This window comes from Callospermophilus lateralis, unplaced genomic scaffold (assembly GCF_048772815.1).
Source record: "Callospermophilus lateralis isolate mCalLat2 unplaced genomic scaffold, mCalLat2.hap1 Scaffold_130, whole genome shotgun sequence".
Classification (NCBI taxonomy): domain Eukaryota; kingdom Metazoa; phylum Chordata; class Mammalia; order Rodentia; family Sciuridae; genus Callospermophilus; species Callospermophilus lateralis.
In genome coordinates this window covers 3,592,302-3,617,214 of record NW_027512473.1, presented here as the reverse complement: position 1 = coordinate 3,617,214, position 24,913 = coordinate 3,592,302, and the positions used below count along the sequence as shown (strand labels likewise).

At 57.4% G+C, this 24,913-nt stretch overlaps 3 protein-coding genes across 7 annotated transcripts; 2 read left to right on the top strand and 1 right to left on the bottom strand.

The window, feature by feature from the left end:
* The first annotated feature begins 4,432 nt into the window (after positions 1–4,432).
* LOC143640180 (kelch-like protein 17) lies at positions 4,433–7,692 on the top strand. The gene is made up of 8 exons (XM_077108079.1): positions 4,433–4,530; positions 5,259–5,506; positions 5,590–5,711; positions 5,837–6,058; positions 6,491–6,607; positions 6,838–7,051; positions 7,292–7,436; positions 7,521–7,692. The coding sequence occupies exons 1-8, from the start codon at positions 4,433–4,435 to the stop codon at positions 7,690–7,692; spliced, it is 1,338 nt and encodes a 445-aa protein (XP_076964194.1).
* A 1,941-nt stretch (positions 7,693–9,633) lies between these two features.
* Positions 9,634–13,984, top strand: LOC143386730 (pleckstrin homology domain-containing family N member 1-like). Its single transcript, XM_077108078.1, has 15 exons — positions 9,634–9,675; positions 9,780–9,785; positions 10,165–10,311; positions 10,397–10,477; positions 10,552–10,624; positions 10,775–10,902; positions 10,975–11,106; positions 11,194–11,274; positions 11,841–11,910; positions 12,051–12,199; positions 12,312–12,467; positions 12,678–12,821; positions 12,978–13,118; positions 13,296–13,523; positions 13,760–13,984. Exons 1-15 carry the CDS (start codon positions 9,634–9,636, stop codon positions 13,982–13,984), a joined length of 1,803 nt encoding a protein of 600 aa, XP_076964193.1.
* A 518-nt stretch (positions 13,985–14,502) lies between these two features.
* LOC143640185 (PGC-1 and ERR-induced regulator in muscle protein 1-like) lies at positions 14,503–19,915 on the bottom strand. 5 transcript variants are annotated; one of them, XR_013154889.1, is made up of 3 exons: positions 19,829–19,915; positions 15,852–15,977; positions 14,503–15,568 (listed from the first exon to the last, which is right to left on the bottom strand). XR_013154889.1 is itself a non-coding variant. In XM_077108087.1 (3 exons), the coding sequence occupies exons 1-3, from the start codon at positions 19,877–19,879 to the stop codon at positions 15,481–15,483; spliced, it is 912 nt and encodes a 303-aa protein (XP_076964202.1). In that variant the 5' UTR covers positions 19,880–19,905; the 3' UTR covers positions 14,503–15,480. The 5 variants fall into 5 exon arrangements, 2 of the variants coding, with proteins under 2 accessions (XP_076964202.1, XP_076964201.1); XR_013154891.1 differs by lacking the exon at positions 19,829–19,915 and adding an exon at positions 19,257–19,298; XR_013154890.1 differs by lacking the exon at positions 19,829–19,915 and adding an exon at positions 16,806–18,053.
* Between the last annotated feature and the right edge of the window lie 4,998 nt (positions 19,916–24,913).

Here is a 24,913-nt window from a genome sequence, read left to right as displayed (position 1 = left end):
CCTCCTCTGGACTCCCTGCCCAACCCAGTGCTGTCCCACGGACCCCAGGAGACCTCCTCTGTACTGTCTGCTTAGACCAGTGCTGTCCCATGGCCCCCAGGAGACCTCCTCTGCACTCCCTGCCCAGCCCAGTGCTGTACCATGGCCCCCAGGAGATCTGCCTTGTACTCCATGCCCAGCCCAGTGCTATCCCATGGCCCCAAGGAGACCTCCTCTGCACTCCCTGCCGAGCCCAGTGCTGTCCCATGCCTCATTTGGAGACCTCCTCTACACTCCCTGCCCAGCCCCGTGTTGTCCCTTGGCTCATTTGGAGACCTCCTCTGCACTCCCTACCCAGCCCAGTTCTGTCCCATGGCCCCCAGGAGACCTCCTCTGCACTCCCTGCCCAGCCCAGTGGTTACCCATAACCCCAGGTGACCTTCTGTGCACTCCCTGCCCAGTCAAGTGCTGTCCCTTGGCTCATTTGGAGACCTGCTCTGCACTCCCTGCCAAGCCCAGTGCTGTCCCATTGCCCACAGGAGACCTCCTCTCTACAGTCTGCCCAGCCCAGTGCAGTCCCATGGCCCCCAGGAGACCTCCTCTCTACACTCTGCCCAGCCCAGTGCTGTCCCATGCCCCCCAGGAGACCTCCTCTGCACTCCCTGCCCAGCCCAGTGCTATCCCATGGCCCCCAGGAGACCTTCTCTGCACTCTCTACCCAGCCCAGTAGTGACCCATGACACCAATGACCTTCTGTGCACTCTCAGCCCAGACCATTGGTGACCCATGACCCCCAGGAGACCTTCTCTGCACTCTCTACCCAGCCCAGTGGTGATCCATTTCCCCAGGTGACCTTCTGTACACTCCCTGCCCAGCCCAGTGCAGTCCCATGGCCCCCAGGAGACCTCCTCTGCACTCCCTGCCCAGCCCAGCGCTGTCCCATGGCCCCCAGGGGACCTGCCTTGTACTCCCTGCACAGCCCAGTGCTGTCCCATGGCTCATTTGGAGACCTCCTCTGCACTGCCTGCCGAGCCTAGTTTTGTCCCATGGCCCCCAGGAGACCTCTGCACTCCCTGCCCAGCCCAGTCGTGACCCATGACCCCAGGTGACCTTCTGTGCATTCCCTGCCCAGCCCAGTGCTGTCCCATGGCTCATTTGGAGACCTCCTCTGCACTCCCTGCCCAGCCCAGTACTTCCCCATGGCTCCCAGGAGACCTCCTCTGTACTCTGTGCCCAGACCAGTGCTGTCCCATGGCCCCCAGGAGACCTGCCTTGTACTCCCTGCCCAGCCCCGTGCTCTTCCATGGCCCCCAGGAGACCTCCTCTGCACTCCCTGCCCAGCCCAGTGCTGTTCCATGGCCCCCAGGAGACCTCCTCTGCATTCCCTGCCCAGCCCAGTAATGACCCATGACCCCAGGTGACCTTCTGTGCACTCCCTGCCCAGCCCAGTGCTGTCCCATGGCCCCCAGGAGACCTTCTCTGCACTCTCTACCCTGCCCAGTGGTGACCCATGACCCCAGGTTACCTTCTTTGCACTCTATGTCCAGCCCAGTGTTGACCCATGACCCCCAGGAGACCTTCCCTGTACTCTCTACCCAGCCCAGTGGTGACCCATGAACCCAGGTGACCTTCTGTGCACCCCCTGCCCAGCCCAGTGCTGTCCCATGGCCTTCAGGAGACCTCCTCTGTACTCTCTGCCCAGCCCAGTGCTTACCCATGGCCTGCAGGAGACCTCCTCTGCACTCCCTACCCAGCCCAGTGCTGACCCATGGCTCCCAGGAGACCTCCTGTGCACTCCCTGCCCAGCCCAGTGCTGTCCCATGGCCCCCAGGAGACATCCTGTGCACTCCCTGCCCAGCCCAGTGCTGTCCCATGGCCCCCAGGAGACCTCCTCTGTACTCCCTGCCCAGCCCAGTGTTGTCCCATGGCCCTCAGGAGACCTCCTGTGTTCTCCCTGCCCAGTCCAGTGCTGTCACATGGCAGGGTCCCGCTGCTCAGACCACACTCCTTCTTCTCACCTTTGCAGACTGCTTCCATTTCTCCATCATGGCCAGGGTCACAGGAACAGACTCATTCTTCTTCCGCTGAGGTCCTCCAGGGACTCTGTCCCCATCCTCTCCTCCGTCATCTTTGCTTGCTTCCTACACCAGATACACCATGCCTCATTTGGAGACCTCCTCTACACTCCCTGCCCAGTCCCGTGTTGTCCCTTGGCTGATTTGGAGACCTCCTCTGCACTCCCTACCCAGCCCAGTTCTGTCCCATGGCCCCCAGGAGACCTCCTCTGCACTCCCTGCCCAGCCCAGTGGTTACCCATAACCCCAGGTGACCTTCTGTGCACTCCCTGCCCAGTCCAGTGCTGTCCCTTGGCTCATTTGGAGACCCATGACCCCCAGGAGACCTTCCCTGTACTCTCTACCCAGCCCAGTGGTGACCCATGAACCCAGGTGACCTTCTGTACACCCTCCCCCAGCACAGAAGAGTCATGCTGGGGGAGGGTGTAGAAGCCACAGGTGCCCTGATGGACAGGCCTGTGCTGTCCTCACCTCCAGTGCACCTGGCAAGGAGTGAAACTGTTCCTCTTCCTCCTTAGAGCTGTCTGAGTCACTAAATTTAGCAGGCTCTGGTCATTGTCTTGCAAGAACTTGTAGAATTCTGGATCTTTTTCCTTCAGCGGAGAGAGCTGGTCCTTGTGCTCAGAGGCACTGCCTTTATGCCTACTGAGAAGGCAGGAGTCAGTAAGCCAGTGAAAAACCAGCAGGAGGTTGGCTTCTTGTCCACATAGCCACTTGTGGGCCTCCTCAGAGAGACCACAAGGTTATTCTGCTCCCTGCACAGCAGCCATCAACAACAAGCAGGAGGTTTCCCACAATGTTAAGTTTTCAGAAAACATAACTCTCTTCTGGACTCCTGTACCCAGAAGCCTCTCCCCATTGCTTTAACCTCTAGCACACAGACACTCAACCTGTGCTCTCCCCAGACTTGCTGTGCTGGCACCATGCAGTCCCCACAAAAGACCTGTCCCTATAACTCATCAACAACATCTTCAAAACCACCAAAGTCTCCTTGCAAACCACCACATCTCTCAACTCTCAATCACCATAATGGCCTCTCCATTCCCACCCTCCTCACCTATGATCCTTTTTGGCACAGAAACCGGAGTAACCTTTTCCCTTTTTTAAAAAATGTCACAGGATGTTGCTTCACAGTTCTCGCTCTGAGGAAACTTCCCATTTTACTGGGTGATCTAACCTGATTCCTCATCACCCACCCTCTGGGTGCATCTTCAACTACTTTCCCACTTCTCCTACCAGTCACCCCTTCCTCATGGGTTCCCACTTCAAGACCTTCTCCGTTCCTGCTGTACGGTCCACACAGCCTACCCCTTCGGGCTGTCACTCAAAACTCAGGCTGTCGCCCTCCCAAGTTTGGCCACTCGGCATCCGCTTTGTTACTGTAGTTAGGACACTGGAGACTGACTCCAGGGCTCCTCAAGCGCTAGGTAAGCGCTCTTCTTCGGAGCTACATCCCCAGCCCTTTCTGCTTTGAGACAGGGTGTTGATAAATTGCCCAGGCTGGCCTCAAACTTGGGCTCTCCTGCCTCAGCCTTCCCAGTGGCTGGGTCTGCAGGCACGGAGCCGGTCCGGCTCTCCGCTCAACCTCCCTCCGGCCCCTCGCGTGGTTCCTGACCGCCCCCTGCGCGCTACAGAAGGGTCCGCCCCACACCGAACTCTACTGGGTCAGAAACGCAACTCTGCGTCACCCGCCAACGCCTGCCCCACCCGGAGGAAGGCTGGCACAGCAAGCCACCCAGGCGCGCCGGCTTACCGTGCCGCGGGGCCCCTGACGGGCTCCAGACGCCGCGCAGCTCCACATCCGCGTGACTCCCGCTCCCGCGTCGCCGCCTCCGGGGAGCCCTCGGACTCGGACTCAGAGTCCAAGCCTGAGGCCAGGAATTTGTCCACCGTCAGCTCCGCCAGGCGCCTGCGGGTCATGGAGGGTCACAAGGCACCAGCCCACTAGCCCCAGCCTTCGAAAGAGGTGAGGACAGGCCAGAGCACAGGCTCCCGCAAGGAACACGGCAGACTTACCTCCTGCGGCTCCTCGCCTCCGCCATGACGCCGAGCCCGCCGCGTGCGCCACACTTCCGGCCCCAGAAAGCCTTGCGCTACAGCACTACCTCCGGGTCGGCCCCGCCCCCGGCTGAGCCCCGCCCTGTGGCTGGCTCTGCGATTCTCCGCTGCGTAGCCGGTGGCTTCCAGGCGGGAGGGCGCGTTCGCACCCTCATGGCTTCAGGTGGGAGCGCGAGAGATGGGGGCGGGCGGCGCCGAGAAACCTTGTCTGCAGCCCGGGAGGCGCGCGACGCTGAGGGGCCACCGCTGCTGAGCCTCCTTCCAGCAGTCGTTCTTGTTTGTCCTGCGCCCTTCGCGGCGGCAGTTCCGTGGTTGAGCTGATGCAGCCGCACGGCGAGCACCCAGCCGGCAGGACGCAGAGCCCGGAGAACGGCAGCCCGGGGCCCGGGCCGGAGGCGCCGCCGCCGCAGCCGCCGGCGTGAGTAGGGCGGAGAGCGGGCGGCGCCGAGGACCTACGGAGGGACCGGGGGACTCGGGAGAACGGCGTTGCCCGAGAGGCTGCCACAGGCCTGGGTCGTGTGAAGTCCGAGCCCCTCGGTCCTTCGGCCACGGCAGCGGTTCTGGGAAGTCCTGAGTGCTGCGGGGGGGGGCCAGGAAAGAGAGGCCCTAAGCCCCTTGCCTGCCCTTGAATTCCTCCACAACGGGAGGTCCACCTGCTGTACCGGGGGCCAGGGGTCTGCTTTAAAGCAGGCATTGCCCGGTTCCCTGCGTACACCTCCCACATTCCCAGTACTGCTGAGGGATGGGAAGGGTGGCTGGCAAGGCAGGAGCCCTATCCTTAGAAGGGTCGAGGATACCTGTCTCTCAAGGGGAACAAGAGATGGGTGAACTTAGTAGCTGAGAAGGGAGGTGGGCAGAGGAAGCTGGACAGTCAGGGCAGCAGTGTCTGGATGATCCCCCAGTGGGAGTAGGCTTAGAAGAGAGTCTGGTCTGGCTCCAGGGTAGCTCCCTGTACAGGAGGGGAGGTCTTGCTCCAGGCGGGCAGCATTACTAGGTGGGCCTTGATGCAGACGTTATGGCCACTGGACTGCTGGACAGATGGCTGACTTGGCTGCCCTGGCCATACCCAGAAGTCTGGTGGTACAGAGGAGGTGGGTGAGCAGCCCCCTACAGGGCTAACCCTGACCTGGCCCTGCCCACCTGCAGCCCAGAGGCAGAGCGAGCGTGGCCCAGGCAGGCCCCCATGGAAGGTGCCATGCAGCTACTGAGCCGCGAGGGCCACAGTGTGGCCCACAACTCCAAGCGGCACTACCATGATGCCTTCGTAGCCATGAGCCCAATGCGGCAGCGTGGCCTCCTATGTGACATCATCCTGCATGTGGCCTCCAAGGAGATCCATGCACACAAGGTGCTGCTGGCCTCCTGTAGCCCCTACTTCCATGCCATGTTCACAAGCAAGTACCACAGTCTGGGTGGCACTTGGGGGCTCTCTGCAGCTCTCCCGCGACAGGTACCAGCCTGACTACTGTCCCCACAGATGAGATGAGTGAGAGCCGCCAGACTCATGTGACACTGCATGACATTGACCCTCAGGCCTTGGACCAACTGGTGCAGTTTGCATATACGGCTGAGATTGTAGTAGGCGAGGGCAACGTACAGGTGAGGCAGTGTGCCTCCTGCCAGGTCTCCCCATGCCCTGGCCCCTCACAGGCCTCTCCCCAAACCCTCCAGTTACTTTCACAGCCTGGGCACCTCCCACCAGACCCCATCTCCATGTTCCACAGACGTTGCTCCTAGCTGCCAGCCTGCTGCAGCTGAACGGCGTCCGGGATGCCTGCTGCAAGTTCCTGCTGAGTCAGCTGGACCCCTCCAACTGCCTGGGCATCCGGGGCTTTGCCGATACGCACTCCTGCAGTGACCTGCTCAATGCAGCACACAGGTATGTGCTGCAGCACTTTGTGGACGTGGCCAAGACCGAGGAGTTCATGCTGTTGCCGCTGAAGCAGGTAACCTGCCCACAGGGCCCAACCCACACCCTGCCCCTTCCCACCCCAGCACCCTCCTTCCCCTTGCTCTCTGTTCCCCAGGCCTCATTCCAAGCTTCTGACCCATGCCCACCCTGTGACCTGTCGCCTGGGCACCCCCAACCCTGTTCCCATCTCCTGGCTCTACCCAGGTCTTTGCCTTGGACTCTTCATCTCATCTCATCCTTAACAGCCTCTGCTCCTAAACCCCAGTCCTGGTTCCATGTCCCCAAGACTATTTGGGATCTAGGCCCCCAGGAACCAATCCACAGCTCCTGACCCTGCTGGGCCCCTTCCTGTAGAAACACTGACCCCACCACCACCTCCAGACCCTCCCTCCCAGATACCTTCAGGGGGCTCCCTGGTCTCGCAGGACCCTCCCCAGATCTCATGCCTGAGGACCCCTATCCCCAGGTGCTGGAATTGGTCTCTAGTGACAGCCTAAATGTACCTTCAGAAGAAGATGTCTACCGTGCTGTCCTGAGCTGGGTCAAACATGACGTGGACACTTGGAGGCAGCACGTTCCAAGAGTAAGGCCAGGCCTCGGGACCCCTTGTGGTGTTGGGGAGGGACCATGGTGGCTGAAGCCTGGGTGTGCCTCATGGAGTCCCTGGCCTCTCCCGTTCAGGGACACCATGGGGGCAGTGCAGGCATCTGTCTCAAGAACCCATCGTACAGGTGGTACAGGCATCTGAGCCAGGGTCTCAGCCCTGAGGCAAGTGTGCCTGAGGGTCCCCTGACCTTGGCACTCCTGCCCCAGCTGATGAAGTGTGTGCGACTGCCCTTGATGAGCCGCGACTTCCTGCTGGGCCACATGGATGCTGAGAACCTGGTGAGGCATCACCCTGACTGCAAGGATCTGCTCATTGAGGCCCTCAAGTTCCACCTGCTGCCTGAGCAGAGAGGTGTACTGGGTACCAGCCGCACACGGCCCCAGCGCTGTGAGGATGCCGGCCCTGTGATCTTTGCCGTGGGTATGCCCATCCAGCCCCTTCCTCTGACACCCCTGCCCTGGCCATACCCAACACAAGCCCAGCCCACCACATTGGTCAGGTCTTGACCTGCTCCCTCCTCCTCCATCCAGGGTCTCTCCAGGCCCTGTGGAGTGTGATCCACCCCCAGAGTCCCAATACTCTTGCTCTCAGGCTATGCTAGACTCCCACTGGTTGCCTCCCAGTGCCTCTCCTCCTATCCTGTCACCTCCCCTTTCCTAGGTGGCGGGAGTCTTTTTGCTATCCATGGCAACTGTGAAGCATATGACACTCGAACTGACCGCTGGCACGTAGTAGCTTCCATGTCCACACGCCGGGCCCAAGTGGGAGTGGCTGCTGTAGGAATCCGGCTGTATGCTGTGGGCGGGTAAGCATAGAGGCCAGGCTTGGGTCCGGGGCTTGGCACATGCTTGCTAGGCCTTCCTTGACCAGTAGTGGACCCCTCTCCTAGCTATGATAGGACCTCAGACCTGGCTACTGTGGAATCGTATGACCCTGTGACCAACACATGGCAACCTGAGGTGTCCATGGGCATGCGGCGCAGCTGCCTGGGCATAGCTGCCCTGCACGGGCTCCTGTACGCAGATGGCGGCTATGATGGGGCTTCCTGTCTCAGCAGGTAGTAGCTGGGGTTGAGGCCCCCATGACCCTGCAGGGTGGCTCGGCAGCAGGAGGTGAGGCTGTACCAAGTTGTGTCTGATGGGGGATGGCAAAGGTACTGCCTGTCCAGGCCATCAGGGTCCCCAAAGCCTCTTTACCTAGGCCAAGCAGTTCTTAGGCCTGGTCTCTCCCCATCCCTTTTCCTTCCTGGGGTCCTCTCCTCCAGTCTAGGGCTGGGCCCAAAGGGGACACTTGCCCAGGAATACCCAACCAGGCAGCTCATCCACTGAAAGTCTGGCCTAGAACGAAACCCAGACTGGGACTGAGTCAGTGGTGAGCCCTGCGCCTGGCCTTTGGGCGGGGCCTCTGAAGCTTCGACATGCTTCTCAGGGGTAGGCGGTGCCAGGTTAGATCTTCAGCTAACTGGTTGCATCTATGTTGCAGTTCTTTGGGTGATGTCGCTTGAGAAAGTTAAGGGTTTCAGGCGACAGAGAGCCAGCTGGTCACCTACTGCAGGCCTTAGTTTCTCCTTCAGGGTCTCGCAGGAAAGTGCTCCCAGATATCCACTGCCCACTGCAATCCTACCTATGCTGGTACCTCCTGCCCCAGCACAGAAAGGAAGTGACCACTAAGCACTTGTTAGGCTACTTCTCCTGAAGGAAGTGAGGGTGCCCCTGTGGGACGATGGACTGCCTGAGTAGAGGAGACCTAGCCTCTTTCCCCAACAGCTGGCACTGGTTTGGGCAGAACCTAGACTGAAGCTCCCTCCTGTGGGACCCTGCCCACAGATCTTATGCTGGAAGTGGGGGCGCGGACACTGGGTCAGGACTGAAGCAGCTGGCATGGGCTCCCAGAGCCTACCTTTCTCACTGTCCCACCAGGCTGGGACCCTGTGTCATCCCCTGTCCCCTGTCTAAGGTCTCAGGGCTCTTGTAGTCAGCTGCTGGCTTCAGAAAGTATGCTGCCTCAGAGAAGGGGCTACATCTCAGACCCTGACTCTCTCTGTTCAGCCCAGGATAGGCAGTGTGACCCTGGAGGGAGTCCCATGAGGCATGGTGCCCCTAGTGGTCCTCCCTTGGAAAAGGGTCAAGACCCCTTGAGCCTTGGGAGATAGGGGCCAGGGAGGGCCCTGGCCAGGCTTGGACAGCATCCATGCTTCCATCCCTAACAGTTCCTAACTGTCCTGCCCGAGCCCCAAGGCTGACCTAGGCCCCAGGACCAGTGGCATAGCCCTTACGGATTCATGGTCTATTTTTTCGAGAGTGTCATCTGGAATCTTCCCACACTGGGTGTGGGTGCAGAAGGCCTCACCCAGAGGCAGAGAAGCGGGGGGAACTCTGATCTGTCTGTTCACATTCCTAGGCTTGCCCAAGGGGCAGCTTGGCTTGGCCAGGACACAGCAGCCCTGCAGGTGACCCAAATGTGACCCCCAACAGAATTTGCCCCTAAGCTAGTAGGTCACAGTCCTCTCCAGTCCCTTAGCACCTGACTCCTATCTGACCCTGGCTCTGATATCAAAGCCCCCATTGGTAGAGAACAAACTCTCTGCCAGGACTACCTAAGTGCTGTGTAGACATTGGCCCTTCTTCCTTCCCTTCAGCATAATACATTGACCCCCCCCCCCCCCCCGCAGCACGTTCCAGGCCCTGGAGACTCAGCAGTGGCAGATAGACAGGACGACTAAGTAGAAATAGAGTAAGTCGACTGTGGTAAGGCAGCCAACTAGAACAGGAAAGGCTGGAATTTTAGAAGAGTGTGCAGCCAGGGAGAAGGTGAGAGCTGAGCAAAGGCCCAAAGGTTGTGATGTGGAGAGTCAGTGCTGAGTGGCCCCAGCCAAGGGAACAGCCCGATTCAGACATGTGCCTGATTTGAGAGAAAGAGAGGGAGGAAGAGTGGAGGGGCAGGTCGCAGAGAACCCTTAGTCATTGCCGTTTTTGTGTGAGAGACTGAGGCCCATGCTCGGTATGCTAGAGCAACTAGCACTTGAGCACCCAGAACCCATGTTGGTATCCAGGCAGGCTGCAGTGCGAATATTACACCAAGGAAATTGGTGTATATTACAGATTAGGGCTCGGGTTTTTGCTTTTTTTTTGTCTGTTTTTGCTTATAGAATCAGGTATTAAACATTTACCAGTTTACTGGTAAAAGGCAGGGTTTTATTCACTATCTCACCCAGACACCCCAAAACTCCTTTGAAAAGTCTGGGGAGATTGAACAAACAAAATAGAGCTGCAGAACCAGGAGGTGGTGAAGCTAAGGGTTGACTCCACCAAGTCCCAATTTCTCTGTCACTGCTAGACCAGGTAGCATGGACTGGGGAGCTGTATTGTGTGCATATTGTGTATTCTGCCACCATTCCATGTATACAGGCTGTGTGCATCTGCCTGTGTGTGTTGTGTGGCCTGGCATGGACAGATCAGGACTATATGGGTGGCTGAGTAATGGATTGGGGTTGCTGGCCCTATCTGGCCACTCCCCAAGCCCTACTCCCCTAGGACTTTCCAGGCCTGGAGAATCAGCCGGAGAACTTGGAGCAGCCCATCCTGAGTGTGTTCAAGAAGGGGCGGCGGAAGGTGCCCGTGAGGAACCTGGGCAAGGTGGTACACTATGCCAAGGTCCAGCTGTGGTTCCAGCACAGCCAAGTGGGGGCTGGGGGGCATGCTCAGGGACCCATACCCCACCATCCTGTCTGCCCCAGTCCCTCAGATGGGCATCTGCTCTCCCCAGGATACCAATGACTGCTACCTGGAGCTGTTCCCTTCCCACCTCTACTTCCAGGCTCACAGTTCTGCAGGACTCACATTCCAGGTAAGGGGCCTGGGCAAGGGTGGGGGAAAGGCCCCTGAGAGTTCCTGCAACTGCTACTACCTGTTCTCTGGCAGGGGCTGTTGCCGCTGGTGGAGTTGAGCATCTGCCCCCTTGAGGAGACTGGAGAGCATGGCTTCCAGATCACAGGTATGTGAAGGACACTGGCCTCCTAGAAGGGTGCCTCCCAGCCAGGGCCATGGATCAATCTGCACAGATCCCTTGGAGAGGGGCCTGTGCTTGGACTCTGGGGCTCCAAGCTTGGGCCCACCTCAGCCCACACTGCTCCTCCACCCCCAGGACCACTGCCCGCCCCACTCCTCGTTCTCTGTCCCAGTGAAGATGAGCTCCGCTGCTGGCTCTACCACTTGGAAAAGCAGATGGCCCTTGTCGGGGGACTGCGGCACTGCCACTCTGTGCCCCCGCAGGTCAGTGTCAGGAACCTGCAAGCCCCTCCCCCCTCTTTCTTTGCCAGCCTACCCTGATGGCCTCCTCCACAGGGCCCCTCAGGGGATGAGCTCCCCTGGTCCCTGCAGTGCCGTCTGACCTGGCTGTGGAGGGCATCTGGGCGTGAATCTGTGGGCAGTGCCATCTGTGCCTCAAGGGTCAAGCTGCAGCACCTGCCTTCACAGGTGGAGGGGATGTGGGCAGGGTAAAGGGGGAGGTGGGACAGCCCCTGGTGCCCAGCCCTACCCATGCTATCTTTTGACCCCTTGCAGGAGCAATGGGATTGGCTCCTGGTCCTGTACCCAACATCCCTGGCCATCTTCTCTGAGGAACCAGATGGGATTGCCTTTAAGGTGGGCCCTCCCCAGGGTGGACCTGCCCAGGGAGGCATGCTGTGTGGAGTGGAGGCGGCAACTCGGGGAGAACTTGTATATCAAGGCCTGTTGGGACAGAGCACAGGGCTCCACCCATCTGGCTCACTGCCTGATCTCAGCTCTGAGGTGAAAGAGTTCCTCCCTGGAGCACCTTCCTCATCCTGAAGGGCCCTCAGCCACCAGCCAGATCATCGCCCTTGGGCAGGTGGCATGAGGTGGGACCCTCCTGGGAGTCATTGGTATGTGCTCCTGCTGCCTGATGGGAGTGTGCATACATGCCAGTGAGCACGTCACTGGTGTACACTTAGGAGACACACAGGGGCTTCCCTGCCTGGGGGTCATTCCCCATCTGCTATGTGAGTTGGTGAGCAGACCTGGGTGATGATGTCCCCAGGAGAGACTTTAGCTGCCCTACTTCCTCAGGGAACTGGCCTTGGTGCTGGACTGTCTGGGTGCCCAGCCCAGCTCTGGAAGACTGGGGGATGGGGCCAGGCAGGGGCTGGAGCTGCTCCCAGAAAGGCATAGGCCTCACTCACTGCCCACAGGGGGAGTTGCCACTCACTGCCATTCACATCAACCTGGAAGAGAAGCAGACCTGCTCGTTCCTGATCTCAGGTCCGTTCTGACCCAGACTCCGCCCCTGCCTTGGCACCAGGGGGAAGGGGAGTGAGCCTGGTGGCCAGCCCAGCTCTTTATGGGGACTCTGTGGGGTACACCTGTGCTGCCAGGCCCCACCTCATGGAGTCTGTGTACAGGCCGATTCATCCATACCATCCGGGTGGTGTGTGCCAGTCATGAAGATTACCGCCACTGGCTGCTCTGCCTCCAGACGGTTTCCAGACAGGATGGGGGCCCCCTGCTGCTCAACCCTGAGAGCTTCCCAGGCCTGCAGGGGCCCACACAGGTGAGGGGCAGCAGAAGGACCTTGGCTCAGGCCCTGGGGATAGAGGGGTGGGTCCAGACATAGGTGGGTGGGGAGAGGGATTGGCCACCCAGCTCATCCCCTGACTGCCCAGGTCACAGGTGGTGTCCGAGGCTCACTTTCCTCTGATGGACGGACCAGCTGGGATTCAGGGTGCCCAGTGCCCACCTCCAAGCACACCAGCCACTCCCTCCCTGAGTCCTCAGTGCTGTCCACTGCAGGCTGCCCTGCTCCTACCCAGCCTGCACCTGTGAGTACCTGGGGGAATGGCTGAGGAAGAGGGGTAGGAAGCATGAGGCTTCTGTGTGCCTGGGAGACTGGTTCCCACGCCTCGTCAACCTGAGCCTGGACCCTGGTTCCTGGGTTGGGGGGACTTAGACTGGAGGGAGTGCCATGGGGCCTCAGAGAATTGAGTGGGAAGGGCCAAGAGAACTTTCTGGAAGCTTTTGGTCCCCCACAGGGCCAGCCCAATTCTGAAACTGACTGTGCCAGCATTGTCCAATGGAGAACAGATCTGAGGCGCAGCAGCCGATCCAGGGGCCAGGCCCGAGGGGAGCTGCCTGGTCCTGCCGTACCACCACACATGCATCTGCACCTGACCAAGGTGGCCCAGCCCTGCAGGGTGGCTTTCCCTCCTGCCCTGCCTCCCTGGCCTGGTCTCTCAGCCTGGCTGGGCCTGCAGGTCCCGAGGCCTCTTTCATGCAGAGAGAGGTTCTGCTACTTCTAACTCAAGGACTGTCTCTTCTACACCTTCGTTCAGGTGGGCAGGCTGGGCCTGGAGTGTGGCCCAGAGGCCCCAGAGCAGCCCCTGGAGGCACCACACTCCCCGCTGTATGCTGATCCCTACAACCCACCTGCCACTTCCCATCGCAGGATCGCAGATATCAGGGGCCTGGATGAGGTCAGTTGCCTGCTGGTGACAGGGCTGAATGTGCCACAGCCCGAAGTCAGGGAGAGGCCAAAACCTGAGGTTTGCTCAGGCTATGATGAGAGACTAAGGGGGTGCCCGGGGCGGGAACCCCTGTGCTCCCTGGTGGCCCTCACCCAGGGCCTCGCGTTACCCCCATTCTCCTGGCAGTTCCTCAGTGCAGTGCGAAGCTCACCTGGACCAGAGCCTTGCAGCCCATTCCCCTTGGTCCCTGTGTCTGTGCCTGTCACTGGTCCCTGCTCTGGACTCTCCAGCTCTCCTGGCCCCCCAGCTCCCCATTTGGTCTCCAAGAAAGGAGCCCTGCAGTCCCGAGCTGCTCGGGGACACCGGGATCCCATCAAGGACCGGGGTCCACAGCCCCCAGATTCCCCTCAGCTGGTGAGTAGCAGCCCCCACTGCAGGAGGAGGAGTGAGGAGGCCCAGTCCCTGGGCCCAAAGGGTGCTGGGCAGACCTAGAACTTGGAGGGAGCAGGAGAGAGAGAGAAATAGGAGAATGTGGGGCAAGCAGGACCAGGAGACAAGGATGGGAGGGCTGTGGCAGGTTCTAGGCTGATCTTTATGCTCCCTTCCCAGGGATCTGCCCTGCTCTCAGACTTGTGGTTTGGGGTTCCCAGGTATCCCCTGCCAGGGAAGTGTCACCCAGCCCTCTGCCACCTCCCTCAGGTGAGTGGGGTTCCTGCCTCCCTGGGGGTAAGTACAAACCAGGATGTAGCTTCCTGCAGGCTGATGGGTCTCTGCCCTCCCTACCAGATGGTGACAAGACTTCATCTTCCTCCCACCAGAAATGGCCACGGCTCAGAAGGCTTGAGGCAGAGGGGGGGCTCATGCAGTGGATCTGATGGCCCCTGGCCAGGGCTGCTTGTCAGAACCACATCTGTTCAGTTCTGACCCTGGAGAGGGACCTGCAGTCACCTAATCTTTTGACCCATGTCAAATCCCCAGCGTGGGTCTGACCCCAGCAAGTCAAAGGAGTATCCAGGACCTGAGGGCAGATGGGTAGAAGCTGGAATAGCTAAGAATAGGCGCCTCATCCCTGGGGACACCCTGGCTGTGTGGCTGACCACAACCCAGCAAGGGTCTTCAGGGAGGTGCTGAACATCTGCAGATGCCATCTGCAGCTCTGCCCTCAGGGAGGGAACTTAACCTGGAAGTTGGGGGCCACATGGATGTGCAGGACAGAGGGCTAGGTCAGGTTGGCAGGGTCTGAGTGTGTGAGGTTGGAGCATGAGGCTCCTAGGTCTCAAGGTGTGAACCAGCACAGGCAGAGGCATAAAGGTGTCCCTCAAAGTGGGCAGGGGTGGGGGTCAGTGCTTGGGTGTATGGATGGGGCTAGTCAGACACTGATGCCATAAACAAGGAAGAGAGAGGATATTTTATTGGTGCTGTCTACCTGTGTCCTCCACCAAGGAACCAGGAATCTCCCACCATCCTGAAGACCCTGTGCACACTGCCCTGGGCAGACCCCCTGCCACTGCTCTGCCACCTCCGGCCCCACTCACCTTCCCACCCCATCTCTGACTCTCTCAGCCTTGACCTCCACACCAGCTGACCCATGGGACCAGGGACAATTCCAAGCCAAGTCCTCATGGGTGAGGCCACCAGGTTCTCCCTGAATCCTCATCCAGGTCTCCTCAGAGGAGCCAAGGTCCTGCCCCATAGACTCCCCACCACAGGGGCTGCAGCAACCACTGGAGGTGTCTGGGTGTCTGCCCAGGTCTACCCACCACCACTACCTTGACCACGTCCTTTGGGGCTCAGGGTTCAAGAGGCTCTTGTGAGTAGGGCAGATGCCCCAGAACATGCCCCTAGCTCCTATGGCCTCTAGCATCCCTGTCCTGACCCCACCCAAACCCAGCACTCCTTGCCCCTCTCTGCCACTCCTAATTCCAGTATCTTCTCCTGCCACTTCCCCCCAACCTATAACCAGATGAAACACAATGCCCTGTTAAGTTAGATTTCAGATCATCAGCAATAATTTCTTAGTGTAAATTTATCCCAAATATTGCATGTCTGAAATTCAAATTTAACTGGATGCCCTGTGCTTTTCATTTGCTAATTCAATACCCTATTAACTAGTTCCCTGCTCAGTCCCTACCCACCCATAATTCCAAATTTCCTTCCTCCAAGGGGAGGGGAGCGGCCTCAGCCCCTGGCTGGGCCTCAGGTGGAGTCCAAGGGAGCCAGCCCCACAGACACTGGCTCTCTCCTGGACGCCCTGGAAGACAGGGGTCAGAGGGCAAGGAGGAGGGCAGCACCTCCTGGCACCATGCTTGTCTCCTGTCCTGTGTCTTCGTGGTCCAGGTCTGGCTGCTAGGAGGTGGGACTTGGGCTGCGGCTACAGCTGCGGCTGGGAGTGCGCCCACACCTCACACGCCTGCAGAAGTAGCGGATGGCAGAGATGGTGCCAAGGTTGGCCAGCAAGACTGAAAGAGAAGCACAAGGTCTCCTGGTGCTGGCTCCTGCCAGTCATCCCCTTCTGGCCACATGACTCAGTCCTCAGAGGGTAGGACAAGGCCAGCAGGACAGAGCAATGGGGTGGAAGCCGGTCAGCAGGGGAGAAGCAGAGTTGGGGAGAACCTGTGCCTCCAGCGCATACCTCCTCCCCCCGTGCACACCTCCTCCCTAGGGGCCCAGGTGAGGCTGAACAAGGAAGCCCCTCCTTCTGACTCCTAGGCACAAACTCCCTCTGCCCCCAGAGCCCCACACCTGTTTTCCAAGCATCCGGGGTATGTAGATCTGACGTTCTCACTGCCCAGGTGGCAAAAGCCACAAACACCAGACACATGTCATTCTGACTGAAGGGAGGTGAGGCCAGGGGACTGCAGAGCTCCCCTAGGAGAGAGAAGTACACCAGAGCTTGACTGCTGCACCCTGAGACACGCCTACCAGGACACGTCCACCCTGACACTTGTGCCCTGAACACATCTGCCCTGGGCACGCCTGCCAGGACATGTCCACCCTGGGACATGTGTACCCTAGACACACCAGTCCTAAGAATCACCTGTGCTGCCATCACCTGCCTCACTAAGGCCCAAGTCAGAGCACCCCCAGCACCTATCCTGCTAGTGGTGATTTAGAGATGGGCTTCCCTGGCATTTGGGCCTGGACTCAGGTCAGACCCTGAATGGCCATGGTGCCTGGCCTCACCCGCCCCATGTGGACCATGTCCTGGGATTCCTGGAGCTTGCTTGACCTCCCAACAGGTTCCTAAGGCCCCCCCACCCAGAGGCTGATGACCGAAGATTGGGCTCCATCCCCACCCCCATAGCCCTTCTGGCTGGGCTCCCTGGACAGTGTGTTCCTAGACCTGGATGGACTTCGGGCCTAAGCAGAATGCACCTGCCCGCATGACCACCAGGCTGAGTTGTTCCACTGTGGCTGGGCTGGGCTCAGACGAGATCCTGGGCCCCGCTTCCCTGGGGTGCTCTGAGGCCCGCAGCTGGAGAAGAGATGGCAGTACACCCCCAAACCCATCCTCAAGGAAGTGTTCGTAGGCCTCAGGGATAGAAATGGGCACCAGGTCACCAGGGGGTGCCACTGGCACAGCTTCGACCCTCGGGGGCAGGGCTGCAGCTGGGGAACAGCACCCCTGATGCCGGGTCATCTGGCCCTGAAAATCCCAGAAGAAGAACTCGCATGTGTCCGGCCACTGGACTTCACCTAGGGCCTGGCTGGCTCACTCCTCTGCCACGCTTTCGTCCTCCTCTTCAATGGTGTCACAAAAGAAGAACTCATAGGCCTCTGGGAGGGTCACTGCAAAGCTGCTGCCCAGCCCAGGCCTCACTGAAGCAGAAGGGGCAGGGGGTGGCAGGTGCTTGAGGATCCGCGGCTGCGGGGGCCGGGGCCCGACTGCCACAGCGTTCCAGGCTTCAGACCCCTCATGGCCCCCCATTGCCATTCTGAGGGCTGAGGGCCGGGGTGTGACTGGTGAGGGTGGGCCCTTGGCCCCTGCTGACCTTGGCTTCTCCGGTCTGGGCACTGCCATAGAAAATAGTACCTTCTTCCTCTTGGGAGCCTGCATGGGGCCCTGCAGGGGCTCGCCCTCAGGGGGTCCTGGGGTCCCTTCAGAGGGCTGCTCTCTGGGCTTCTCTTGGGGTCCCCCAGGAGGAACAATCACCTCTGTCCCCACAGTGTCAGACCCTGCTTGGGGGACAGGGGCCCAGGAGGGCTCAGCAGCACTGGCTCTGGGGTCAGGTATGGATACAGGTGCTTCAGACTCAGCCTTGGAAACAGAGTGCGGCAGAGCTGTGCACGGCAGGGCCACAGAGCCAAGAGTAGAGGAATCCACCACTGCTGCATGCAGGTCCACACAGACTCTTGGTGTGGAGACAGGTGTAGATCCAATCTGGACCTACTGAGGCTCAGAGGCAGATGTAGACATGGCCGTGTCAGGTTGAGGCTTGGAGGCAGGTGTAGATAAAGCCTCATCAGGTTGGAGTTTGGGGGCAGGTGTAGACAAATCCATGTTGGGTAGACTTTCAGAGGGAGATGTAGATGAAGCCATGTTGGGTTGAGGCTTGCATGCAGGTGTAGACAAAGTCACATCAGACTGAGGTTTGGAGGCAGGCACACACAAAGCCACATTGGGTTGAGACTCAGAGACAGACATAGACAGACCCACGTTGGGAGGAGGCTCAGAGGCAGGTGTAGATGAAGCCATGTCAGACTGAGGTTTGGAAGCAGGTGCAGAGAAAGCCACATCAGGTTGAGGCTCAGAGTCAAGCATACACAGATTCATGTTGGGCTGAATCTTGCAAGCAGGTATAGACAGACCCATGTTAATTTGAGGCTTGGAGGCAGGTGTAGACAGAGCCACATCTGGCTTAGCCAGGGAGACATTTGGATGAGTTTCCTGAACAGATATGGATACCGTGTGTAGCTCAGCTCTAGGAGTTATTCTGATCTGGTCTGTACCTTGCTCAGTGACAGGCACAGGTGTGCACAGACCCCAGTCTGGCCCTGGACTGGCAACATGCTCAGGGGGACGAACACTCAGCTCCGGAGCACCTGCAGAGCCTGGATCCAGTGTGTCCTGCTGGGCTCATGCTGTCAGCTTTGCTGCCCCAGCCACAAACCCCTTGCCCCTGGACCCAGCCAGGCCAGTGCCCTCCTCAGGCCTGATCTCAGTGGGCAGCAGGGAGCCCAGATGGGCAACAGCAGGGCCTGGGGCTCCTGAGCGCCCTCCCCCCTTTACACCCACAGTACGTCTCTTCTTGCGCCCAGGGCTCTGTGCTGGGGCTCCAGGGCTGTCGGGGGGTTTCTGGGAGGTGGGGCTGAAGCCAGGAGACTCGGGACTCCGAGGGGGCTCACCAGGGGGGCTGGGGGCCAGGCCCTGCAGGAGCCTCTGCATCTCCTCTCTGGAAGCTGCTGACCGTGGGAGGACTGAGCACTGACCGAGAGGGGCAGCACCTGAGCCAAGGGACAGAAGAGCTTCTGACTGTGCGGACGTGCCGGCTGCCTGCTGACCATGTCCCAGAGCCAGGACAGGCTCACCCTGAGACCTGACCAGCTGTCCTGTGGCCACGGCATCCTCCTCTTCACAGCTCTGACAGCCCCTCCTCCTGGGAGCAAGCTGCCCAGTAAGAAGGGGTGGGGGCCCAGGGGGGCTGCTGCCACTGCTGTCCCCTTGGTCAATGTCACTGGACAAGAGCTCATCTCCAGAAGCTAGACCAGCCTGCAGGAGACCACACTCATCAGCAGTGGCAGAGAACTCAGCCCAGTCCTGGTCACTGAGCTGGACGCTGTACTGGAAGTTGTCCATCATGGGTCAACAGAGGTGCTGGAGAGGCAGCAGAACTTGGGGCCGAGTGGAGTCTTCACAGGTCCAGGCTCTGGGCACCAACCTGCGCACCTGGCTACCAACCCACCCACCCCAGGGATGCCGCACATCTCCCTGGTACACCATCTACACCCTGAAAGAAAGCAAAACCCTTTTTTCTGAATTAAAAAATTCCTCGGCTCCCACTTGCCTTGTCTCCTAATCATCTCTAAATGGTAACTTTATCACAACACACTGCCACTGTCCTGCAATCAAACATGACCCTGGATTCATGGCATTTGCCTTCCCCCCACCCCCAGCAGCCCTGACCCCTGCTCAGCAGCCTTTCTGACCTCCTGACTGCCTCTGCTCCCTCAGAGCAGACTGCACCAGGACAACCGGCCAGGAGTTAGGGCCCCTGGAGGTGGTCAGCCCTGGGCGGTCCCAGCATGCTCTAGTTGGCAGCAGGTCATAGACTGGAGGCTGCAGTGTCCAGGAGGTGACCAGCCTAGGGCAATGACCTTCACCAGCTTTGGCTGGGACAAGATTCCTCTGAGCTCACCAAGGTCAGAGCTGGCTCAGGGGTCAGCAGGAAAACCTTGGGCTGGATGTTACAGAGCAGAGCTGAGTCCCTGACCCCCAATGGCCCCCTCACGTTATCCTCAGGATCTGCACCCCTGGCTGAGTTCACCTTAGCTGGTGAGAGCCAGCCTCTGCCTCCATGGGGGCTGCTCTTAGGCTCTTGGTGAGACTCTGCCAGACCCAGAGGAAAGGAGGTCACTGGCTGGGACAGTCCTGAGCCAAAGCTGTCTGGAGACCAGAGTACAGTTTCTTTCTGCCCACTGACTCAAGCCCTCCTCTCTGGCCTGGGGGCTGTCTGCTAATGGGAGCCTTGGACAGGAGTGTGGGGCTGATCACATCCTACCTGATCTAGGCAGCCAGCCGGGCAGTGGAACTGGGAGTTCACACAGCCCATTCCAGGGCAGCATGGTGCTATGCTCTCCCTGCAGGCTCCACCCCTACTGCCCAAAATACCTCATCCCTGTGCACACATGACTTGTGCCAGTCAGGGCTCAGGCCACAAATAGATGGCATTTGAGGAGCCTTCAGTTACGTGATGGACGTCGTCCTGGTGCAGATCCAGGCCCAGAGTTGGTGCCAGCAAAGGTCACAGAAGACTCTGGCCAGAGAATGCTGACCAGTGACCAGCCCTGCACAGGCCTCCCTCTCCCAGGCAGGAGGCTGCCTGCACCTCCATCTTACCACAAGCCTCAGGCCCATGTGTACCCTGCCCCCAGAGTGTCTCCCGCCCAGCTTTTCAGATGAACCCTCACCACCCAGGGCAGGACTGTGCCTCCCTGGCCTACCTCCTGGGATCACAGAGTCTCCCCCGAGGCACTGCTGAACCTGATGGTGGACTTGAGAGTAGGTGGGGGCATTCTTTGCTCTCTGTGGAGGCCTCCCATAATGGGCCTCAGAGAAGGTCCGGGAGGGCTGGGGGTACAAAGTGGTTTCATTCCTGACTCAACTCTTGTGGACAGACCCAGGATGGGGTGGCCTTTTCCTCAGGAAGAGTCTGGCAGGGTGATACAGAATCTTTGCAAGCCCCTGAACACTTCTCTGAAACTCATCCATTCTGAGAGGGGAATCAGGATGACCCTTATTCCTGAAGGTTATGAGGCACAGAGAGGGTGAGTAATGTGCACACAGCCACAAAGTCAGTGGCAGAGTTGGGTCATGTGACACTGTCCTTAATCCTGCTTCAGCTGCAGAGCAGGGGCACCCTCCAGGTTCTCTAGGGCAGGATTGGTGGCCATTCTCAGACAGGACCCAAGTCAGAGGACAAGAGGAAAAGCAGGGGAGCCAGACAACATGCATCTGAACAGACAGGAAACAAGCTCATTCACAAGCAGCATGTTCTAGGAGATGGAGCAGGAGTGCCCAGAGGAGCCCAAGGCCTCGATGAGCCAAGAGGCTGCAGGGTCCGGCAGGAAGCTGATGGCAGGCCAGGTGGAGGGTTGGCTCTTTGATCTGAGTGTGTGTGCCTGCAGGAGGTGCTGGGAAGTGGGTGGCAAGGCAGACTTCTGCAGAAGGGTGTGGCACTGAACAGGCACACCTGGGTGGGCAGCCCACCTGCTTTTATCCCTAATGTAGTGCTATACCCTTGCACTGATAGGAGTGCCTTGGGGTTACAATCTATGCAACTAGCTACTTTTGACATTGGGGTAGTCGAAAGAAGGGCTGTGGTTTAAAATGGCTACAATTGGGTCTCTATTTAGTCTGAAACTAAATACTATATTCCAAAAATGGACCTCAAACTTTCTGCCTCTCACCAGCTGCCTGGGGCAGGCCAGTCTAGCCTGGCTGGAGCTGTGAGAGGACCCTACCCCACCAAGCTTTGAATCTGCTCCCCACCTCCAGGCTACTCATGGTTCAGGAGGCAGCCATGCCAGAAGGGGCTGCAGTGGAGCGCCCAGCGAGGGCTGGCCACGTGCACATCTGCCGTGTGGCTGTCTGCCTGTGGGTGAGGTGTCCCAGCTGGCGGCTGTGCAGGCATGACTGCTGTGAACATTCTGGAGCTTTTTCAGGAGCCCTGGGTGAGCCGTAGAAGGTTCTGCCCAGGGAGTCCCCAGTCAGTGTGCTGACACATCCCCCAATCACAGGGCAGGGGCTCTGTGGCTTCCTTTGGGCATCTGTCTCTGCAACGCCATCAAGTTACTGTGAGGGTCAAACTTCATCACTGCTGCTGTGTGGACGTGCTTCTGTGGCGCGCCCATACCACTCTGTGCCTGAGTGGGTTTGCAGTGTCTCCTGTTCCACCTTCTTTGTGCTGGGCGCTGGGATGGAAGCCAGGGCCGGCAATGTGGGGCAAACATCATTGAGCCACATCCTCAGCCCAATTATGTTGACTTTTGATGAACAGAAGTTTTTAATTTAACATAGTACTTTTGCCAACAATTGTTGCTTAGTACTTTTTCATTTTTTTATGTAATATCTTTATTTCATTTTTTTTAATGTGGTGCTGAGGTTTGAATCTAGTGCCTCACGTGTGCTAGGCCAGCGCTCTACCACTGAGCTACAACCCCAGCTCCACTTCTTCATTTTTTAAAGAACTCTTTGCCTGCCCCCAAACCACAGAATATTCTTGCTTTTACACAAATCTTCATCGCTTTATCTTCCACACTTGGATCTGCAGCTACCTGGCACTGGTTTTCCTGGGTCATGGCACACTGTTTCATGTCCATATGGCCCTGGGGCCCAGTACCACGTCCTGCCAGGCAGGGCAGTGGCATTTGGTCACGTCTCAGAGGCACCACATGTGTGTGAAGGAGCACACAACCAAGTCCCACACGGCCCACAGGGAGATGGAAAGACTGCAGGGATCTTGGGGCAGGAGATGGCAGGATCTATCACAGGCTTTTAGATAACTACCGGCCATCCCTTGGAGAGGGAACACAGGGCCCAAGGGAGGCAGGAGGCTGCTCCAAGCTGGGGAGGGGAGCTGTGGGAAGGGCTGGAGAAGAGAGGGTCAGCAGGTTTGATGAGGACAAACCTTGTCGGTCAGGTGGAGCTGACCGAGCCTTCAGAAGAAGGCCCTTCCTTCATTCCCATGCCCTGTGAACCTTCCTGGTGGTGGCCTCCCTCAACATAGGGAGGAAGAATGTGCCACGTTCACAACTCAGCTCTACTGTGGAGCCTCCATTACTGGCAGAGACACCTGCTCAGTGGGCCAAGTGATTGGGTGAAGAAGAGATGGCCAGACCTATCCAAGCAGCTGCGTCCCCTACTGCACAGGAGGGAGTGGGTCAAGAAAGAGTGCTGTACCCCTGACTACCACTAGAGGGCATCAGGACTCCTCAGCGAGAAAGACAATCTTAAAGCCACTCTGCCTGGGGTCCCTTGGTCCTGACCCCTGCCATCCAGATAGGAAAGGGATAAGATGGAGGTTCCTGGGGGGATTGCCAAGCCCTTTCCTGAAACCATGTGGTCCCTTTCAAGCCCTTGAACTTGAGACAGCTCTCAAAAGCAAGAGCTAACTTTCAATGAGCAACTAATGCATTCCATGCTGTCTTAAATGCTCATTAAAGCTGGGCATAGTGGTGCGTGTCTGTAACCCAAGTGACTGGGGAGGCTTAGACAGGAGGATCTCCAGTTCAAAGGCAGCCTCAGCAACTTAGGCCCTAGCAATACCCTGTCTCAAAATTTTAAAAATAAATAAAATAAATAAATTAAAAGAGGTTGGGGATGTGCCTCAGTGATTAAGAACACTTAGGTTCAATCCCTGGCACTAAATAAATAAATAAATAAATAAATAAGCTTGGCAAAGGGTAGGCTTCTTCCTGTTGTTTTGAAATAGTTTTACTGAGGCATAATCATGCATAATAAACTGTAAATATTTAAAGTGTACTATGTGCTAGGCTTTGACATATGGATATACTCAGAAATCATTGCCATAATTCAGAGAGATGACATCTCCTTTGCCCAAAGGTTCTTGTGCCCCTCTGTGATTCCTTCCTCCCTCCTAGGGAACCATAAGTCTGCTTTTCGTCACTATGAAGTGGCACATGCTTGTTCATACAGTAAAAAAGAGAACAGTATGCCTGACGTTGCCATACAGTATTATTTTGAGACTCACCCATACTACTGCATATATCAAAATTTAAAAAAAAATTAGTTGTAGATGGACACAATATCTTTGTTTTATTTATTTATTTTTTATGTGGTGCTGAGGATCAAACCCAGTGCCTTACACATGTAAGGCAAGCGCTCAACCACTAAGCTACAACCCAAGCCCTATATCAAATTTTTTAAATGATAAATATTCTATTGTTGGATATATCACAATTTGCTCCCACTAATTAATATGTTGGTGAACATTTGGGGTATTTATAAATGTTGGCTATTACTTATGAAGCTGTTTTGAAATTTGTGTGAAAGTTCGTGTATGAGTACAGTTCTTGTTTCTTTGAGGTAAATACCTAGGAATGGAATGGGTAGGTCATGTAGTGGCTATGTATTTATCTTTTTAAGAAACTGCCCAGGGGCTGAGGATGTGGCTCAAGCGGTAGCGCGCTGGCCTGGCATGTGTGCGGCCCGGGTTCGATCCTCAGCACCACATACAAACAAAGATGTTGTGTCCGCCGAGAACTAAAAAATAAATATTAAAAAAATTCTCTCTCTCTCTCTCTCCCCCCTCTCACTCTCTCTTTAAAAAAAAAAAGAAACTGCCAACTATATCCAGTGTGTTCGCTTTTAGGTTTGTTTTGTTGCTTTGTTCTGTATGTATATATATATATATATATATATATATATATATATATATATATATTTTTTTTTTTTTTTCAATTTATAAATGCACACAATACTTTTCTTCCTTTATTTATGTGGTGCTGAGGATTGAAACCAGTGCCTGCCATGTGCCAGATGAGTGCTCTACCTCTGAGCCACAACCTCAGCCCTGGTTGTTTTGTAATGGTGCTAGGGATGAACCGGGTCCAGGTCAGTTGGTCAGGTACTCTGCCACTGAGCCACCCCCACTGGCCATCCAGGATGGCTGTATGGTTCCACGGTCCCCCAGCGGTGATGGAATGTTCCAGATGCCCAGACCGTGGCATGGCCAGTCTTGTCTGGTCATGTCAGCAGGTGTGCTATGGTGTCTCCTTGAGGTTTAATTTGCCTTCCATGTGACATCCTGTGTGCTTTCCTGGATGTATTTGCCATTCATACGTCTTCACTGGTGAAATAACTGACCAAATCTAATTTTCTTATTTAGGTTGTTTTTTTTTTTTTTGATTCAGCTTGAGGATTCTGTGCACACTCTGTCTATCAGTGTATCTCCACATATGGAATCAGCTGTCACTGACCAAACACCTGAGAACCAACTGAGAAGGAGGAAAGACTTATTCAGAGACTTTGGTCCACAGCTACTGGGACCCACTGCTTTGGACCCACGTCAAGCTAGCTTGCCATGGAAGGGAGCAAGTGCTGGAGAAGGTCTTTACCTCATGGC

What these genes read in the sequence shown, in the direction of transcription:
- LOC143640180 (XM_077108079.1), top strand. Translation starts at nt 4,433, where the DNA reads ATGCAGCCGCACGGCGAGCACCCAGCCGGCAGGACGCAGAGCCCGGAG. An exon ending in CTTCCATGCCATGTTCACAA is followed by an intron (nt 5,507 to 5,589) that starts GCAAGTACCACA and finishes CTGTCCCCACAG; the next exon opens with ATGAGATGAGTGAGAGCCGC. An exon ending in GGAGGCAGCACGTTCCAAGA is followed by an intron (nt 6,608 to 6,837) that starts GTAAGGCCAGGC and finishes CTCCTGCCCCAG; the next exon opens with CTGATGAAGTGTGTGCGACT.
- LOC143386730 (XM_077108078.1), top strand. Translation starts at nt 9,634, where the DNA reads ATGCTAGAGCAACTAGCACTTGAGCACCCAGAACCCATGTTG. An exon ending in TGTGGTTCCAGCACAGCCAA is followed by an intron (nt 10,312 to 10,396) that starts GTGGGGGCTGGG and finishes TGCTCTCCCCAG; the next exon opens with GATACCAATGACTGCTACCT. An exon ending in CCCCAGATTCCCCTCAGCTG is followed by an intron (nt 13,524 to 13,759) that starts GTGAGTAGCAGC and finishes TGGGGTTCCCAG; the next exon opens with GTATCCCCTGCCAGGGAAGT.
- LOC143640185 (XM_077108086.1), bottom strand. Translation starts at nt 18,909, where the DNA reads ATGATGGACAACTTCCAGTACAGCGTCCAGCTCAGTGACCAGGACTGG. An exon ending in CCTGGCCCCCAGCCCCCCTG is followed by an intron (nt 15,978 to 18,455) that starts GTGAGCCCCCTC and finishes TCTCTCTCCTAG; the next exon opens with GGGAGCTCTGCAGTCCCCTG.